The 21,402-nt window shown below is 40.8% G+C and overlaps 1 protein-coding gene across 12 annotated transcripts in view; it reads right to left on the bottom strand.

The window, feature by feature from the left end:
* The window catches only part of ARVCF (ARVCF delta catenin family member), a 258,893-nt gene that overhangs the window by 65,319 nt on the left and 172,172 nt on the right, over positions 1 to 21,402 (bottom strand). For all 12 annotated transcript variants that reach the window (XM_039560820.1, XM_039560821.1, XM_010398190.3 and 9 more), the window contains 2 exons: positions 15,042 to 15,649; positions 7,793 to 8,292 (listed from right to left, as the gene is read on the bottom strand). In XM_039560820.1, the coding sequence (XP_039416754.1) occupies positions 7,793 to 8,292; positions 15,042 to 15,649 (1,108 nt within the window). The remainder of the gene's footprint in view (positions 1 to 7,792; positions 8,293 to 15,041; positions 15,650 to 21,402) is intronic.

Here is a 21,402-nt window from a genome sequence, read left to right as displayed (position 1 = left end):
AGACATGGATATTGTTGAACTCATCAAGCCCTACACAGAGTACATAAAAGTGATGTACTATTGGAGATTAATAGGATTTTTCTGCTGTATACAAACTGTGTTACACTTTCAAGTCTAACTATGCCTCAAAAAAATAAAAATTCATCCAGTGAAGCAGACAAGTATATTGAGCAAGTCCTAGGAGGAATGAATTTCTGGAGGATCACTGATCCTATGCTTATCTTCTGCACAAGGTAATATTTCATTCAAGTCTCCTCTCTATTATTTACTTTCACATTTTCCTGTCACAAGCAATATCTGTGTTCAAATCTCCTGGTGCCACAAGCATAAGATTCCTTGAAGAAGCTGGAAACCAGAACTCCTCTGTCTTTTCATTTTTACCTCAATTATGAGCCAAAGCAGACAGAAGTCAAACATAAAACAGAATAGCAACAACAGCTTTATAGCTGCAAAATACCCAGTGCTGGATAAGTGATACAACCTCCCAGCAGACCTGTATCAGTGTCCTAACAGTTATTACTCATTAGAGTAGGACTAAAACAGAGCATTCATTTCTGAGAGAATTTCTGCATAGACCCAGCCTGGTGGCATCTGAGAACTGTCAGTAACAACACTTGGAGGGAGCCAGACACACACTTCTGGTCTCCAAGGAAAAGTGTGAGTTCTAGCAAAATTTCAGACAGACCAAACAGAAAACCTAGATTCCCCAGAACACACAGGAAATCTTTCCTAAGTGGATCCAATATCAATCTGAGGCTCCCTGTGTTACTACAACTATGAATTTGTGCATATTACAGTGCAAACTGTAAATCTCCACCTCACTGTATATCCATCTAAAAACCACAACAGAACAACAGAAGTGCAACCTTTTGTTTCAGCCCCTTTCAATCTCCCCAGGTTTTACCACCTACAATTTTCAAGTTTTAAAGGTAACTGGGAAAATGTTTTGGATCTATTATCATGCAGCACAGCCTGCCGTGGGGACTTGCAGGAGCCCAGCAGTGATTGGATAGAGGATACCATATTAATTAATAAAAAAACTCTGAGGCAGACAACGGAATGAACACCATAATGTTTTTTGCAGTCTTTTTTCTGAAGTCATACAAAAATAATGCTTTTTTGGCCTACTGCCCATGCCATTCATAGACACTGTATGAGATTTTTATAGCCTAATTTTAGCTTTCAAAGGAGACTGTGCAGGTAAAATACGAATCTTCTCTTTGTACCCATTACAATAAATCACCCTTTGTTGCTGTAAAACAACAAATGTTGAAGAATAAGAAAAAAAGCAAAACCAAGCAGAAAGAGCTAATTGGCCCCATTTTGTTATCAAAGAAAGCCTTTACTTCTCATAACAAACTGGCTCAAAAAATATACAACATACAAAAAACAAATGCAAGTCAATATTTATAATAAGACTAAAACCATGGACATATAAGCTGCCCTGTTAATTTTAAATACTTTACTAGACTGTCCTTCTTCAGTTACTGTTCACCAATTTCTTTAGCATGTCAGACTCACTCATATAAAAATAGTAAGTACAATTAAATCCTTAAATGCATGGCTGGCTCAGGACTTGAAAATTCAAATTCTAAATCTGAACAACCAGCACTGAACAAGATGGATGAATCCCTGGAAATTATACAGGATAATCATCTCTGGAGCAAAGCTAGATTCAAACTGAGAAGAGTGGGTGCAGAATACCCTGGTTCTGGAGGTTCTCTCTCAGGACCAGAAACGGAGCATGGAGTGGGTATCTGCAGTGCTCAAACCCCCACAACCTGGAAAAGATGGCATCAGCCAAGGAATCCTCTGCAGGGTTCCTAAGGATCCTGTTCTTCTGAAACTGCAAAACATTGCAACTGGGAACACTGCTGAGATGGGGAAGAGCTAAGCTTTAAAATCCGGCAGCCCTTCAACTTTAAAAGCTTTTTCCTGAACGCACGTATTACTTTTGCACCCGAAATGAGAGTCTACTTCTTCCCCCTTCCTGAAGCAGTGATGTAATCTGTTATCTCTAGAGTATGGAACTACAAAGGCAAATTTTACTGCTTAAGAAGAATCAGGCAGACATGTAAGTAAGAAGTCAAAAATACCTGTAAAATTTCCAAGAGCTCTAATATTACAGGATTGTATGAAAGTTTTCCAGTGCTCAAACCTTTTGCTTGTTTTAAGACTTAAGAGATTTGTGTCTAGACTTCAATACCTTCAACCACAGCATGTAAAATAAAATCATCATCTCCAAACTCTTCCTATATTCTCATTCGCCAGAGGTTATTTCAAGAGACTAAATGCAACTGTGGATTCAGTAGTGTTCTGCCTGGATTGCAGCACTTACCTGCCCATCTACCACACACATCAGCTTTACTGCTGTAACCCCACCCCGACCAGGAGAACCACCTGCCCCTATGGAAGCAGATCCTCTACATACACAGAATTTTTATTAAGAGGCTGGCTGCAACTTATGCAATGCTTATGCAATGAACTATTTAGGGCAAACACAACTTGACTGTAAATCTCAGCGAGTGACTACCAGACAATGAGGACTGGAGTTACACAGAACACCTTTCCACCATCCTCTGACAAAAACTCCCCCAGCATTTCACAAGCTTTCAATTTCTCATCTGCCTCCTATCTCTCAAATCTTTCATACAAAACAACAAACTAAAGAAGAATAAAAGACAGCCTTACTATTAAAAAAAAAAAATTGTGCAAATCCTTCAAATTATTCAAAAGGTCAAAGCACTTAAATTTATAATATTCTCCTTGATGGCTGCATAAGGAAACCCAAAAGAATCCCTCTGCTGAACAGCATTTAGCAAGGGAAAATGCACAGCACTTAAAAGAAGTGTAGCATAAGATAAGCAGGGGTGAGGGAGGTCCTGTGGTTCCAAAGACAGAGAAAAAAATTCAGGTTAAACACTGACTTCATGGGGAAAATATTTCACAAGAAAGGATATAGAAGATAAACACACTGACAGTACATTTTTCTTAGTCGAAATTATGAAACCAAGAGCTCTAAATCCCAGCATCTTTCGCGCTCCAGAAGAAACAACTTCTATGGAAAAGTAACTGATAGTGACAGCCACAGAAAATTAAAGGGAACAAAATCAGATCCAACTGTAGCATTTAGTAGTATAAGAAAAAATCCAAGGCAAAAAAAAATTCCTGTAAATTTGACATCCATCTTTACACATCATTCTTGTTACTTCTGGTGTAACACACTAATGTTTCAACAAGCCAGAAACACTATTTTTAAAACTCCAAGTTTAATTAATTCAAATAATTAGCACTCAGGAAGAATCATGTCACTGACACAGCAGCACAAAGTAAATGAAGTTATCTAAATTTTCCATGCACTTTCACTAGAAGCATTGGCCTTTTTGACCACAGACTGCATGAGTTTTAAGACTAGAGAAAGTTGAAGTATTGCTCTTCAGTAGATGAACATGATCACTATCAATCTGTGTTTTTTTCATAAATATATGAGTAATGTACTTACGTATTTCTAACTTCAACCATTGGCCCTGAATTTTCAACATATTAAGCAAGGAAAATAGCTACAAGCTTTATTTCAAAAAAATCCAACATCACCAAGAAACTAGAAGCTGTTTAATTCCTTTTCTATGGTCCATACCAGATAGTTTATCACTTGGAAAAATAAGCACTCTGCAATATATTCCCAGAGGAATTCTTGTTGCATGTTGGTCCTGGGGGGATTTGTTTGACAGATTTGTTTGTATCAAAGTCCCGAAGATTGGAGCTGTGCTCCTTCCAGTAGTGGTCAAGTTGAGAACCTCAACATAAGCTAGTGTGTGACAGAACACACCATGAACAAGGACCTTCTTCTGAGAAGCTTTGGAACAGAAAGTGGAAGGAGAAAGCTCATCTGAGATCAGCAAGTTGAAGACAGCAGGGTACTTCAAAGAGAAATCCAGATCTGAGCAGCTGACACAGCACATCAGTGCCCAGGAGTTGGGAGTTCTGAGCCAGCTGATTTATCTGCAAGTTGCTATTTGAGCATTAGATCAAAATATTTCATCTGTAGAGTGTTTTGAAGGTCAATCATTTTTCAATTATAACCTATTTGGTAGCAGAAAAATCACATCCTGCACCACTTGAAATCAGTGCAATGTCATTAAACAACAAAATTACTCCAACGTTCTCACAAAGAACAAAATCATTCATTAAAGCTACCAACTTCTGACTGCTTTCTGAAGAATGTAATAGAATTTTGGCCTTGCATATCTGATGGGAACATTTCCTCCATGAAAACCTTATCACTCAAAACTTTTGTAGATTTGCCCAATCAGAACAGATTTAATTCCTTATCAGCTTAATCCTCATTTCTCTCTTTTTCTCAAGAAAATGATCCACTGAGAGTACAGCAGTACAGCTGCAAGCCTAGCAAGAAATGAAAGAAGAATTTTATGGAGTATTTCTCAACACAACTCTACTCATAATTTACTCATGGACATTCCAACACTTAAATCAAGCTTTTTTTAGTGCAGTAGATAGGAAACATTTTGTAACTCCACACTTTAAAAAGAAAGAGAAGCGAGATCTGTGGTATTTTAGGAATGTATTTTTTGAGTTTAGAGGGCAATTTTTGCACACTTCACAGATCTCTGACCTCGAAGGACACCATGTTTAGTGCCATTTGCAGATATGTCCAGAATATCTGGTAAAACAGAGATGGCACTAACCCAAAGAAGTCTTTCAAATTCTGCTAAAACCAGTGTTTCTGTAAGAAAAAAATCTACACATTGGCTTAATCTGGTTGCAGTGGTGTATCAGTACACTCCACCTGCTTCCAAAATAGTTGTGTAACTTGTGTTCTCCAAAAGTGTATCCTGGGAAGTGCTCAAGGGAACACACTCCTGGCACTCCAAGCCTCACTCGTTCACCACTGAGGCCACACAGCTGATACCTCCCTCGATGCTGCATCCACCTCTTGGGTGTTTCTAACTCATTGGTGTGGCTTTTTCCCCACTCCATTAACCCAGTGGTCAGACCCAGCTGTGGCTGCTCCATCAGATCACCAAGCAAATGAGAGGCCATGGAGCTGTACTAAAGCCAAGGACTGACTCTCACATTAGATAAGAATGATGCCCTCTTTTGCCAGCAACCCCTCTCCCAACAGGGTGTCCCACTGTGTACTCCCAGGTACCTCCTGTCCTGCAAGCAAGCAGCGTCCCACAGCCAGAGAAACAAAACTTCAAGCCTGGAACTGCTCCTGAATTCAGATAACTGAGTTATTTAAACTTCTTTAAATTATTTGAATCTCTTCGGAAAGCAGGATTATTTTATCATTTGTCCGTAGCTGAGATGACCAGCTGGTGATTACTATTGAGCTTTTGAAAAGCAGCCAATATTGAGTTAAAGAAACATTAAACTGTAGAAAAATCAATGTGTCATACCAAACTTGAATTTGGAGCCTGTTAAAAGAAATAAACACATAAACCCTGTATGCTGTTGTATTTTCTTCTCTTTTTTTCCCCTCTAAACTGCATTGATGATGAAGTCCCCAGACGTTTCACTCCAGACACACTGAAAAACTTTCACGGTAAAGGTAGGCTTTGGTTTATCAGTAGGGAAAAGTACCCAGATAGGAAGTCCAGACTGCTACCAGGAGAACACTGGAATTGTGATCTGAATTTCTGAGGCTGCAGAACACAGTCCTTTTGTAGCAGCTCTGCCTGAATGCTCCCTTTGCACTTCAAGCTGGCTCTTGTTTCTCTCTGCTGACTTTTGGAGCTCATTTTACAAATGGACAGTTCCACATTATCAGCCAGAGCTTTGAACACGGACTGGAAGTACAGCAGCACCAGTCACAGAGGCATTGCTGGAATACTCTTCTCTTCTGTGCTGATACTTGAATGTGTCACACCGGATCTGGTGGTATCATTTTAGAAGTAGAATGAAATGATTCCTGGTTAGGTAGAGATTAAATGCACATCATCTGTTACTGGACATCTGTTTAGGTTAATGCCCTTAGTATTCCTGGTGTTTTTCAGTAAGAGGAAATAAAGAGCTCGAAGTAACAAAAGCCAAGGTGGAATAAAACCACTACATTTAATTGGCAAAAACTACTGCCAAATAAAATGCATTTGAACTCTAATTAATCAACTGGAAATCAAAGCAATTGCCATTTACAGTGAAAAGGAAAAACATCCAGTTTGGTTTTGCCATCTCAGAAGTGACTGATTACCACTTAGCACTATAATGATATTCCTTCAGAGTAAATTATACACTGGCTTCTCCTTTCTTGAATCTAAGGAAATAAATTTATTGCTTCTCAGCACCCCAGAAATGAGTTTTGATTAAACTAGAACAGCAGATAAATAGATATTCTTTATTTTAAAAAATAAATAAATTTATGTCTGCCATCATACTAAATGAATGCAACAAATGAAATACAAATACTACCTGCAGACTTTCCATGTTGAGGCAGAGCACAGACAGCTCTCAAAGCACAACCAGCACATGCTACTCAGAGGTTCTCTGACAAAACAGACAGCTCTCCTTCACCAGCTCACTGGAAAAAGTCTGGAAAAATATCCCTGCTAGTTTCAACACTGTATATTTAGACCTAGTTTGATAAATAGCCTGTAATGGCTGAGGAAGAACAGCTGGAACACCCAAGGCCACTGTTCATCTCAGAGAATTATGATTACCAGTAAAAACTTAGAGAGCTACTATAATTTTTGAGGAAATTACAGAATTATGATGTTTACCTCTAATGGCTTAATCAGTGTTTGCAATAGGGTCTACCTGCATCATCCAACATGGATAAGGCAGCTAAAAAGTTTCAGCCCTGGACCCATTTTCATTCTCACAAAGCTTTCTGAAAAATTCTGTTCTGGCACTGAAATTCATTGCAACTGCTCTGGTCTCCATCCAAACATCCCCTGCGGCTTCTGAGAAGAGAAAGGGAAATCCATTTCACTCCTCATGATTTATGGGAGACTGAAGAACAATATCTTTCTCCTTACTTTAAGAGCTGACATACTTTTCCACCCTCTTCCACTTAATGGCTGAACTTTGAAACTTGGCATATACTTTATAGCTCTTTTTGGATGATGTCCAAGACCAAGTTCAAATAAAAACAGGTTAAATAATGGAGCTATAAGTATTTGAAAACTCCCTGCAAAGTGTGCACGAACTCAGTAACCTGAAATGTAATTCTCCCTTTTCCGACCTTCGCAACAAACAAATCCAACAAACACCACACCCTATGCTCCCTAAAATATGAGTTTTCCAGCCCAGAAGTGCTGCAGCTTTATATACAGCCCCAGAGTCCTCAGCACCAGGCTGGAAGTGTTCCTGAGGAGACAGACTATTCTATAAATATGAGGGAGTGGGGACATGGCAGCAGGATTGTTTTATAAGAGATTAACAAGCGAAGATTTAGCTCAGCATATCTTACCTCATGATTACAACATGCTGAGGGCACGTGCACTACAAATTACCTGTCAGTGGAGCTGCTACAATTCATTTAAGCTTCAGTAACCCAACCACATGCAATTGCATGCTACACCCAAGGAGCAGCATCCATCCCTCAGCAGCCAGGGAATCAATCCCAAGTGCATCACACACACTGAGACGATCCTGATCCCCCTCCTGACAGGCACGTGTCAGGCTCTCACACCACAAACTTGGTGCAGCTAGAGAACAGCTGCAGCCAGTGATCTAAATTCTCCTTCAATGCTCTAATCTCCAGAAATTCTTGTTCCTGAAGCTGAAAGGACTGTTGTAAAGACTAAACTCATTAACGAAACCAGACACTGACCTGTAATTAGCTCTCTGACTTCCATGTCGTTTGTTTTTCGCAACAGCCTGATCAATGCAGGGATCCCATCACAGTTCTTTATAGCCACTTTGTTTTCATTATCCTTCCCGTAGGAGATGTTTCTGAGAGCCCCACAGGCCTTACGATGGACCTCAGGCTTGGGATGATCCAGCAGGCCCACCAGGATAGGGATCCCTTTAAGGTGCCTCACGTCCTTTTTGATTTTGTCGTTCTCGTAGCACAGGTGCTGCAGGTAGGCGGCGGCGTTGGATTTGACAGGGTCAATGGGGTGGCTGAGCATGGCGATGACCTCGGGCAGGTCGGGGTCCCTCCAGCGCGGGTCCTTGCGGATGCTGTCGATGGATGGGGAGCGCTTCCCCAGCCGGTCAATGCTGGCCATGCTCCCCCGCTCCGGCTGCGCCAGCGGCGCCGCGTAGCCGCCATGCAGGTACGGAATCCTCTCTTCAACCATCTCTGTCTCAATGGGGTCGTCGTAGCCCCTGTGAGGAGCAGCGGTCCCAAGACAAAGAAAGGGGAAAAAAGGAAAAAAAAGCACGTTTAAACGCTTTGTAACTCTGACTCAATATGGAGATTTCAGCCATGAGCAAACATTTTAATACAACAAACAGCATATGAGACAGCATATGTACAATTTCCAATAGTTTATTTGTAGTAACTTGAAAATTAACCATCACTGAGTTCTCAGCAGTGATGGGACTCCAGCACAGCGTTTGGCTAGCAATGAAACGATGACAGGAACTGCAAGCCATCAAACAGCTTGCTTTCATTTTGGTCACTCAGCAAAGCAATTACAACAGAGCTGGATTACATTTAGTAGGAAACACTGATCTTCATTAATGCTGTTACTTCTGCAACAAACCAAAACTCTAATTAAAGGCATTCAAGGCCTGGACAGAGACCACGGACATATTTCAGCAAGTCTGACAAGTTCCACTACATTTCCATGCTGATGCTCAACAAGTGTACTCTAAACACTACTCTTAATTGATGTTACCATAAACCACCCTCTCATATATGTATTTTTTCAAACCAGCAGAAGCCTTTTGCTTTATGTTTTTTCCCTGGACAGGTTTGCTACTGTCTCAGCATTGCAGTTAGCTCAGTCAAGGAAGTAGTTTTAATTGCTACAAAATGTTTCTTAAAATCTCTCATCTGAAGCACCGAGTGATGCTATTGAACCATTTCTGATGCCATGCTGAAGTATAGATTATTAGAAGGCAGGAAGAAAATGGAGCTTGCTGTCATCCCAAAGGGACTGCTAATTAAACTGGGCTCTGGGGAGAAGAGCAACCAGAGGTGGAGACTGAACTTAGTCTTGTACAATTAACGCTTTTAATGTTAAAAGCGCCTCTCCTGACTTTACGTTGCTTTAATTGCTGTTCTAAACCATAAACTGAATGAAAGGATAAAAATGGGCAAATATCCAAAACTCAGAATGAATCTGAAGAAACCCTTTTATTGATGCAATTATTTGTGTATGTATAATTCAGCAGTTGCTCTACACAGTCATTTACACTGTCTGGACAGCCGTATTTTCTGTTACAGAACAAAGCTGTTTCCATCACTCCAAGCAGAAAGCAACAACATTGGAACGATTTTGTGAATGCAGACAGGGCAGAAGGAGGAACAAAACCCCTTAGCTACTCCTCAAAATTGTTTTTACAAATGCAAATTTGTGATAACCAGCATTAAAAAACTACAACAAAATCTCCTTTCTCAAACTCATCCTCACGTTAAATTCTTTTTCACTGCATAAAAGCAGCAGAAGATTAATTTTAATAATTGCACAGCTGTTGCTTGCTTGACTTGGTAACTTGCAATTCGGCACATCCCAGTCCTGCGAGCTGCCCACAAGATAACTGTGCACCACCTCAATTACAGCTGCACAATTAAGTTTCTCTTTCCTCCTCATCCGTCCAAGTACACAAAGGTAATTACTGTCTTGGTATGCAGTTTGTTTGCTTTAATTCCACAAAGCCTTCCAAACAGAGCCACACAGATGGGCCTATCTTCACCATGCTGTATCCTCCTCCCTTTGCCACACAAAGCTCCTTGGTTTCATTACATTTGTCAAAAGAAAACTTGAGAGTTAGGACTTTAAATTGCAACATTGTCATGACAAAAGAGAGAGCACCACGTAAGTCTTGTACCATCGACACTATTTTTTTTTTTTAATTGTCAATCACTACTTATTAAATATGAGTGAAAATACCGGAAGTCAAGAATCAATCATTAAAAAAGAAAAATGAAATAAGATCACAACTCTGCTTTAAAACAAGACAGCACCTGTGAATTGTCTGTAGGGAAAAGGATGAAAACAAAACCCCACAACTGCTGGAATAAGCCCACACAGGTCAGTTCCACAATACCTCTGAGGAAGAAACAACATCAAGAGCCACTTTTAATGCACCAGTGACATAGCTCAATGAGTGTACCTGGCAGCAAAAAAAACCACCTGAACACTTGACCCTTGAAGACCCCAAATTATTGTGTAGAAACTCCGAGATCCTGTATGAACCTAAGAACTGTACAAGAAAGCTCAGCTGAGGGAAGTATCACACCACTTCAGATTCACATGACTAAATACAGTGACCAAGGCTAGGGAAGGTTAAAAAAAAAACAACAGGGGAAGCAGTTTACCAAAACAGGTCATCTACAAAGGAGCAGAACAACTGCTCAGGCAGAGCAAGGCAGAAGTGCCACAAACCCCATCGCCTCTCCTTTAACAGAGGGCGGGAAGACCAGACCAGCAGAGTGAGGAAGGCAAAAGCAAGTGTCTGTCAGGGCATTAAATACACCCTGATCACCAACATATTTACACACAGAGAGTGAAGAAATCCTCTTTCTGAATCAGACTGGTGCGGACCAAATGTGATTTTTCACTTCCACATCATTGGAGCAGCTACGCTGGGAAGGAAACGCCACTCGATACGGAACAGGACTAACAAGAGCTTCAGCAGATACTGCTCTCAGGAGGCCAAGAGCTCTTTACTCACAGGACTGAAGAGATCTGGTGCTATGCCAGAGTTGCTGACTGCAAGCATCTTGCCTTCCGTCTGTTTGTAGCAAGGCAGCCAGGTTTTTAGGATGCCATGGGTCTCACTAATCACCTGTCTCAGGGAATTGATCAAAACACATTCTAGCATAGATAAAAACTGGGAGAGAGCTCGTGGATTTATCATCTTCCTTATGGCTTCAACACAGGCACATTTGAGTAAACAGGTGAAGGATTTAAACATTTAATCCTCAACAACTTCTACAAGTGCTACATTCATTACAGTTTGCAGCTGGTGACTGCTTTGGATAAAAGACCAGAAAGGCTTGGGATTTCAGTAGGAAACTTTGTGCCAAACATTGAAGAGGAGATGTAAAACTTTGCAGACTGAGATTCTACTTTTGCCAGGCTCTGTTCCCTGATAGGATACACAAGGGGATTCAAAACTGGAGTGAATCCTCTGCTGAGACAAGTCTGAGTTAGGAGCGACATGGTTAAAACACCGAAATCCCCTTAACTGGAAACATCTAAGAACTGCCAGTGGATGAGCTGACTTGGGTTGCCTTGCCTCCTGCCACATCAGACTCTGCCATTCATCACCTTCTGCTATGAGAATATTATCAAACTGAGAGCGAATCCACAGTAAGGAAGAGACTCAGGAAAAACCAAGTATTTTTCAAACTGACCACTTTGCCTGCCCAAGCACGTTCATAAACTCCTGCCCCAAACTAGACAACATCCCAATGTTGCCCATATACACTTGGAATGAGTGCACCTAGGCCACAAGTGCTGACTGAAAGTTTATCTGTAATTACAAGCCTTTATGTTCTGAACTGAAAAAAAGGACCAGAAGAAGGCGGAGACATGGCCAGTGCTACCAGTACTCTCACTGTCTATACACAACAGAAGCGAGACAGACCTACCGATTAAGTTATTTAATCTAGAATCTGGCTCATTTCCTGGTAATAATAATTTGGACTGTGAAGTGACCACCAAATACAGTCTCAGGGTCTTAAATCAGGCTTCTGGTATAAACAATTTATCAATAGAAAACTGTTTTGTTGTTGATTTAGTCAACATTAAAAATTTATACCCTGCGTAGTCTGGAATAGTAACACTGGCAATAGCTGCTCCAGAGCTCTTAGGGAAAAAAGATGTCCCATGAATGCTCCTACAAGTGCAGATTGCAGTGATCCACTCTGGGAAGAAATCACCACTGAGGCAAGAAAAAGCTGAGCAGAAGTTATTTACATAAGTAAGATGAATTATGACTTGCCATTTTTTTCCAGCTTGTGTTAATTCCAATGTAATGATTAAGAAATATTCAAATAGTAGTAGGGATGTTTTTTGTGAATCAAAGTATTCAGTACTTCCTGCTCCTCTTTCAAATAGGACTGTATATAAAACATCCAGGACACAGTAAGATTAGATGTTTTTAAAAACTACAATAAAACACCTAGTATAATAAAGGCAACCCACCAAATGAAGAAAAAAAGGGCATAAACTCAATTAAAGATGTGTAAATACCTTCACAAGTAAACTTGAGTAACATTAAATCAATACTGTACACCCCAAATGCTTTCTCTAACCCCAATTCATTATGCAACCTGACTTACACCAAACCAGAGCAAATGCTGAGGGAAAGAACAAGAAGTGCCAGGTACTCTTGCAGAAAGTAATGTATCTTACATGAGAGACTCAGTATAAAGGAAAATTAGAAAACCCAGCCACGAGCAATGACAAGCCAACAGACATGGAATATTTGCCTTTCTGCATTTATCTGGATTTGGAGATGTTTGTGTGGAGGCACATTTTTCCCCAATTTAAAATGAAATATAAGTAGCTTAAAATGAGGCTGGTGAATGACAGAAGAAAAGCACAATAGGTATTTATCTCTGTGATCAAACGGAGCAGACAAGGGCTGAAAAGAACAATCTGTACTTGTAATCCCCTTGCCTAGGACCCCCTCCAGACACAGCTGGGCTGCCTCCTTATCACACAGGGAGTCAGACTCACTAGGACAGATTCAGATGAGGAACCTCCACTCAAGCCCTCTCAGAACAGGAACTGACAGTAAGGACTCTTATTTTACCTGTAAACTACTAACTGATGAAGTAGCATCTTCTGGGAAGAAGATGAGAGAATAACTCAGTGGGTCAGTCAGTGGAGGAATTCTGTCCAGGATCCAAGGAGAGGCCCAAGCTGGAAGTTGGTGCAATGTAGAACAGTGCCCAACAGAGTTGTTGTTAAACCTGCTCTACACATACAAACTTTTTGAAATCAAAAATGACATAAATGCATCACATTCATTTAATCATTTTCACAGGAATAACTTATTTTAAAAAAACTAGAGAGGAGTAATAAATTAGTAATTACCCTCATCTACTACAAAGCACTACTTGTAGCGCTTATTTTCTTGCAAATCAGTAGCATATCTGAAATGCAGGTTTATTGAATTGTTCAAGTATTTCTTTGAAATGTCAAAAAGTAACTGCTTATGAATAGGCCCTCATACAATCTTCTTATGTTCTCAACAGCTAAAGTTTGCTGCCACAGTCAGGCTAATTCTTTGTCAAAGCCTCTTGATCACATTAAATATGGAAAAAACCTCACAACAAAAGAAACATAAATGAAAAATTATGAATTGGTCCTATCCAAACTGCAAGAACAATAAATCAAAGGGATGTTTAATAAAACCACCAAATTTTAAAATGCAAATGGGTAGGTTCTGAGAATACATTTAATTATTCATTTTGCATACAGTTAGAAAAATGTTAATAAAAAATTAAAAGCACTGATGTCTGACTTCTTTTAGCAAGAACTGTAAACTTGCTTAGTTGCAGGGGAGCACTAATCCAAGTTTGATAGATTGATCAGGATTCTGGCACCCACTGGGTGCAGGTATTTCCTTCAGCCCCACAAAACACGGACGTGGTTCCACTGCTGGGTAAGCCTGCAAAATGAAAGATGGCACAAGGGACTTAAAGGGTGCTCTGGGAGATACGTGTTGACATCTTTTCACTGGGTTTTTGTCTTGTTTGTTTTTTCCTCTCAAGTACAGATGAGAATTTGGAAGTGTTTGATTCTGTCTAGCTTTAAAATGAACTTCCAAAAAATGGGAAGGAAAAGAGAGTATGAAAGCATGAATAACATAACATCTCCAAGTAGGAGGACTCCAGGAGAACAAAAAAGCCAACACAAATCCCACCAACTGCTACTGACGCAGCAAAGCCTTAGGTCAGAAATGTTAAGTCTAAAGACTGTCTATACACACAGAGGCAGGTGGATCCAGACTCTTTACAGCTCTGGAAACTATTCTAAATTAAAAGGAAAAGAATGAGAACTAAATCCATCTCAAAACATGAATCATGAGGATATGACTTCAAGCAGGCACATGTAAAATTTGTACACCCCTCAGAAAACAAAGTATTACAAGTTTTTCAGGTCTGTACAAGATGAGTTTCAGCTGAGTAACAGGACTCTTTTCCCAAGCCTGTGGGTTGTTGGGTTTTCTTCTCAAATGCAAGAGCAAACAACTGTAAACACAGCATAAACAACTAATACCAAAAAATATGGCATAAAATAGAACATTCCTCAGAAACTGGGCTGAACCAGAAGTAAGCTGTAACTGATCACTTTAAATGCAACACAGATCTCTTTTCTCCCCTTCTATAGGCGCAGGACAAAAATAATGAGGTTCAGTACAACCTGGCCAGACAGCTGAGGGTGTGTGGTTAGCACAGGATCACGGCTGAGGCTGTCACACACCTCACAAGACAGCTTGGCACCCGTTCACCACCAGGGATCAGCTCATCTGCAACCCCAACCAGCTGTTGAGAACTTTTGTTTGGCAGATGTGCACACAACCAGACCTGTCAGGAGTCTCAGAGATCACAAATCCCTCTTTTCACCTTGCTAGTGTGGGATGGCTCTGGGACAACACAATGCATTCACAAGACTTTTTCAGGAAGAGGGAAAAAAAGTAACAGCCTTCTTCTAAAAGGTCATCTTTCTTTCTAAATTCAACGTGCACTACGCAGCCCAGAATCACTGAAAGGGTCCTTGTGCCCTACCCTCACTCTTTTCTGTACTTCATGTGTGTTTTGCAGTCATTTACGGGCTGTTTTTCTGTCAAGTAACTCCAGAATTTACCAGATCACAGAGTTTGAATGTACATGATCAAATAAGCAAAACAGCTGCACAACAGCACTGTGAAAAACAAGTGAGTGTTACCTTCCTTTGTGAGGTCTTCCTCTCTCTGGCACACCTGCAGACGTCCTCCGGTTCACAGTGGAGTAATCCGGATCCAGTTCATATCCTTCATCATCTACTCCAAGGCTGCGGTTGTCATCTTCCAGTCCATAGGGCTCCGGCTGGAAGCGCTCAGGCTGAGAGCGGTTCAAGTCAACGCTGCTGCCCACCGGCACCTGAGGCTGGGCAACAGGGCCGTAGTTCTCCCTCCGGCTGGGCAGGGTGAAGCTGCCATCGTCGGGCCGGTAGGTGCCCCCTGGCACATAGGCGTAGCGGGGCCGGTAGCTGACACCCCGGGACAAGCTGCCGTAGTTGTCCGAGAGGTCTCCGTAGCCGTCGTGGCCGATGTAGGGGCGGTACTGGCCCTCGTGGCTCTCGGGGTACGAATCGTTGTAGCTGTTGTAGGAGCGGGTGAGGGTGGACGAGGCCTGGGGGGTGATGAAGCGCTCCCCGTTCTTCAGGTACCTCCTGTCGATGGAGTCTGTGTAGCTGCCCATGGGCGACGAGCCGTCCATGGCGGGCAGCCCGTCCGGCCCCAGTGGCACCTGCCGCACTGTCCTCGTGGTCACTGTCTTGACCATCTTGGTTACCTGGGAGGAAGCAGCGAGTAAATGTGTTAATGTTCTCCTTGCTGCACAATGTGGTGAGACACACAGGGAGGTGGAAGAGTAAAACAGGGAGAGAGCAGCCCAAAGCAAACTACTGTGACGTGCCCATAACACTGGCGTAGCAATCAGCTCACCTATTAGCTTTCGGAATGAAAGGTGGAAAAATACTTCAACAAAAGCATTCTGGGCTCTTACGACCAAATCAAAACCACTGCAGCCAGGTGACAGCACATGGAAGCAGTACAAAGTCATTAAACCAGTTCCAATTTCCCTAAAATGTTTTCAGGAGGCATCTGTCCTAGAGAAGACTTTACTATGTTGAGGAGCCACAGGCTGTCCTCCCACAGCTATAGCCTAAATACCACATCACATTCCACAGTTTTATAGAAATAGGGTTATGTGCTTCTGCCTGATCTGGATCAAGTTTGCACCACTGTGTAATGTGATGGAGCTCAAATTTGGCAGCAATAGTTAAGAAACCACTATCTCAAACAGAAGCTTTGGGCTTCAAGATCCTGGACAATATACCTGCTTTCTCTTTTATGATATTCTTACATCCAGCAAGCAGCACACAAGCCCAGTAAGTAGCTGTTGTCACTGTTTTGGTGACTAACAAATTTGGAATAATGAACACTAGCACCACAATGATTTTGCAATTGCAGCTACCTAAACACACTAGAAAAGCTTGTTTAAAACAGTAAAGAAAAATCTGTACACAAACACATCTTTATCTTTATTTCCATAAATCACATTTCATTTCAAAACAGAATTCACAAGAACCAGAAATAGTAAATGTCCAGAGGGTTCTTGTGTTCAGGGTTTCTTGCTGAAGGGTAAGAACAAAGACTTCTTAAAACTTCACAAGAACCATCCGCCTTTGTGGGAAAGGTCTGGTAATCTGTGTAAGACAGTGCTGGACAAAATCCACTACATTTACAAGCTAGCAAAGGGCCTTCTGTGTGGGTTGGCATCTGGGCTCCATCAACTTCTGTACTGTCTTCCAGAGTGACCAGCAAAAGCTCTTTTGGGAAGAATAAAAAGTCCAGCAGATGCCAGTCTATCCTTCGTAGCCCTAACCCTGATAAAATTACTTTAACCTATAAAAAGTTACCCTATCCCTAGTAAGTGCTGACTTTTCAGCCCAACCAAGCAACAAAACAGCACATCCACAAAGATGAGGGGGAGAATCAACCCACCTGACAGCATTACACACACCAGGGGAAGAACAAAAGATGAAACTGGTAAAAGGTATTTGGGGTTTCTAAGGTATTACAGACATAAATAAGCATCAGCAAATGACACTTCTCTTCATCTAGGTCTCAGAATGAAATGCTACATTCAAGGGAAATGTTAACCAAAACATATATCCCTAGACTGCTCAGTGGCTCCGAAGTCCAAATAATTATTCTGACCTATAGCCACCAATTTAAACTTTTAGCTTGCCAACAGATTAGCCAAGCTGCTACAAAACAATTAGAGTACATCTCTTGAAGTGGCTCCAGACATGTCCTCTAGCCAGATGTTTTCACACAGAAACCCCAAACAGAAAAAAGATTCACCCAAACAGCATTTCTTTTCCTAGACACATCTGTGAGTAAATGACACTTCAACATAATAAAGTAATGAAATCCTGCAAGACTGAAAGAAGCACAAATGCCTCTCCACCAGCAGTGTAATAAGAGCAACACGCTGAATACAGCATAGCCAGGTACCAATATCATGACCTTGGTATCTAATATGAGCCTGAGCTGAAAGGATTTTCCTCTTCAATACAAAGGGATTTCTTCAGCAAGTAAACATCAGGAAAGATGCCATCCTCCATGCCTCTGAATCTTTTCTCCCGTTTTCAAAGCACACATTTTAACTGGAGGAAAAGAAACTAGAAATTCAGCATTTATTTCATGACATACAATCCAACAGGGGTTTTTGCTTGTTACCTGTGCACAGAACTTCTCCTTTCTGCTCAGTTGTCAGCATGACCACTGTCACAGCATTTATAAACTCAGCAGTGAGAGGAGAAAAAGAGCTGGCAGAGTTTACAGTAGCTCTTTGTGAAGTGGATACACACAAAGCAACACAGCTCAGTGTTCTCCTGCTGAAGTCTGAAACAATACTTTTATTCAAAGTGGCATATTCATAAGTGATCTTCTAAGAGTAGGAAAAGCCACATTTCTCAGGCCTGAAATATGCGAGTCTTGCAAAGCCATGACAAAACTGGATGCAACGTGCCGGGCCTTTCTGTTCTTGAATCTGGGAACCAGTAATGGGAATAACAGGAATTAAGGCAGGATGACAGCAATTTGATGAATCAGAAATGGATACTTTTGCTTGGAAGGGAACAACGAAGGAGCTTTCTAAATGCCAAGAAATGCCCTTGCATAACTTCACAAAAGCTTTCTTTCAGCACTATACAACAAATCTAAGTCCAAGCACTGCTTTTCAGACAGGAGCTCCCATGCTTGCAGTTTGTCACGTGCCATTCTTCCTAAAGCTCTTAAGAGTAAACAATAGGAAGTACCTAATACACCTTATCTGGCTGCAGAAAAGCACCAAAGAAGGAATAAGCTTTGACCTGCAGGATCAGGTCCACCTTCATCAAAGACTTTGCTCCATGTTATTGGCAAACAGAAACATTACAGCCAGGACAACTGTCTCCAACAGTTGCTACATATACACAAAAGCCACAAAGCAAAATTTCAGATCGCTGAAAATCAACTCCTAGACAATGTGTGACCTACCAGTTACACTCAGTGAGTTTTTCACCACGCTCTGGCAATTCTACAGAGTATTTACAGAGATTTGGGTTTTTAGTTTAAATGACCAACACAGAATGCAAGCGATTCATTTGCAATTTATACCTTATTTGCCTTACTTTCTTTTAGACTAGCTCAGACAGGCTTTCCATGGCTGTGGCTCATCAAAAAGCCACATTCAGTGTCAGGCAGCACATGTAAGAACAAGTTTACAACATTAGCACTGGTTCACCTCTTATTATTTTCTGAATGCTGCACCCAACAGCAAATGCAAAGTATCAGGACAATCAAAACCCCCTTGTCAGACACATAAAAAGGAACATTTCACTCAAGCACTGAAGTACGCATTTCTCACAGCATAAAAGCCTTCAGTAATGTTAAAGGTGCTATACTGGGGCAATCAAACAGAGTCATTTTATATTTTGAGAGAGAGGGAGTATTTGCACTCATGCCTCATTTGCCAGGCATAGGCATTGAGATAGAACATTTATCATGTGACAAATAGATTTTGCTGCTGACAGGACAATAAGGGGAAGCTTTTTGGAAGCAATTAGCCAGCACACAGATGAAGGTCCATTTAATGTAAGGTTTCCAAGCAAAAGAAGAAACCCAACCAACAAATCAAACACCTTTATTTCAGGAAATCCTGCTCAAGGGAATGTTTCATTTTTATTTCTTTAAAGAACACAGGCAATCTCGAGCAGCTGACAGCATAGTAATCTTCTCTGCCAACATTTTTGTGGTTTCCTTAATACTGATGCATTAGCCAAAGACAATGAAGCTATTCCAAATGGGAGTCCCAGCAGACTGCCTCATCTGAGAGACACCTGATCCTACAGATGCACCCAATCTTAAAAAAGACTTATTAGCATCAATTCCTCACTACAGATATGATCTAATGAAAAATTTAGAGTTACAAGTTACTTTGAGTGTAATTTGACTTCCTCTGTTTACTTTCCATCCCTAAAGAAAACCTGTGTAAAAAGGTTTTTTCAGCCCGATGAAATCAAAGATGCTCACTTGTTTCAATCCCCCAGTCTTGGAGTACCAGAGGAAAGCTTCAGAGCACTTCCCTACGAAGAGGCTGGCTGAGTATGCTTGCAACGTATTTACAACTCTTTAATCCCTGTACAAATACTAAGATTTCAGCTACAGTATAAAAAACCACAATACACCTCTCTGCAGCCAAAATTCTATGATACTTCAAGTCAGTGTTTTCACTGCTGCTCTCCACACCCCAAAATCTAAGTATACTTCCGGTTTACAGACCTTACCATTGTTCACCCCCCCCAAATAACAATTATTCTAGTAAGTAATTCCCTTACAGACCCCACGATAATGGTTTCACTAATACTGTTTCTGGAAATACATCTGCCAATGGAACATAAAGGAAATATTCACACATTTGAACCAGCTTCTGTATTTTTCTGTCCCTCATCCTCCTATTTATCTAGAAGGATGGGAGAACAAACATCAAACTACCCAACAACTGGATTTACTGGATGCACGTGCATATGGCATAAGTAGGTGCCTCACAGGGCTCAATCACAGAGGAGTGAAGACAGTTCCAAGATTTCTGTGGAACTGGGCTGTCATGGTCAAATGCAGTCAACTTAACCAGTACCTATAATTTTGTCTTCCATTTTGTTTTTGAGGTTGGTTTTGGTTGGCCTTTAATTTTTTTTTTTTTTTTAAATAAATTAAGTTCATTGTGAAAGGTGACAGGGCTAACAATTTTGTTGAAGCTGTCATAAACCAAGAATCAGATGAGAAGGAACACAGGAGGGTTTAAGCATCCTGACATTTCTGTGAGCTTATTTTTGAACTACAGACAGGTTGAAGCTATTACCTTTCTATTAAATGCTGTGGAAGAACTCACCCTGTAGGTTTTCAAAACAACAGCTGAAATTTCTCCCCTTCAATTTTAAGCCTAGTATTTCACATCTTGAAAGGGCCCTCAACTCCAGCTGAAATCCATTCCTGCTCTATTACCTTTGAATTTCCTGCAAAGTTTCGAAGAACTGCCTCTTGGGGTACCTAGCACCAGCACAACCCAGGGTTTTGGTCACAAGCACTTGCTCATCACAGGTGTCAGGAAGTGGGAACAGCAGTTAATCACTGCTGGGAAAGATCTGGACTTGCTGAGTATTGGAAAGCTCAAGGAAAATGGACGGACTACAAATTAAACAACTTTGTATACAGATTGATTTCACAGTATGGTATGATAAAATATCAATTTCAATGAGTACCAGTGACCTAAATCTCTCCAATCTTTTGGCATTTCCAAGATAAAAATAAAAGGTGCCTGAAAAAAGAAAAAAAGCTAACATTTACACAAGCACACACACATCTAACTTGCTTTACTGAGTTCTCTTGAGCCACTTACAACAGGCTTCCTTTAACACCTGACAGCGCTCCAGCGAGCAGCAAGAAGTGGAAGTCTCTCCCCAAGGTGACTTTCACTGTTTTAGCTTGATAGGTATTTGGCTTCCAGAGATATTATAAAGTTGAAATGAAGTGTTATCTGCTACATCTTTTGTGCAATGAATGTTATGTAGGGACTCAGTACAACACTAAAAGAATAACAGGTAGGGGAAAATTACTCAGAGATATCTCATTTTGAAAAGGCAGATGTTCTCTATTTAAAATATGTCAAATATTAAATTCTATTACGCCTTCTTCCTGCTTCACTGCTACAGGCATTTTCAAAGATGAGGGGAAAAGCAAAGCAAAACTGTCAATGCATCTAGATTAAGGTTGTTTACTTAATACACTATTGAAAAGAATAACCTCTATAAATTACGGGTTTGAAACAACAGGGAAAGGCATAGAGAATAAAGGAACAGCAGCATCCAGGAGCATTCATGCTTACAGCCTTTGCTGTGCTGCATTTCAAGAGGAAGAATTTCAGAGGCATTGCTCTCCAGCAAGCTAGAAATTCACACAATTTAGCAAAAATAAGTGACAATTTCCTTTTAAGAA

This window comes from Corvus cornix, chromosome 15, assembly GCF_000738735.6.
Source record: "Corvus cornix cornix isolate S_Up_H32 chromosome 15, ASM73873v5, whole genome shotgun sequence".
Lineage (NCBI taxonomy): Eukaryota > Metazoa > Chordata > Aves > Passeriformes > Corvidae > Corvus > Corvus cornix.
This window is presented reverse-complemented; position numbering and strand designations above follow the sequence as displayed.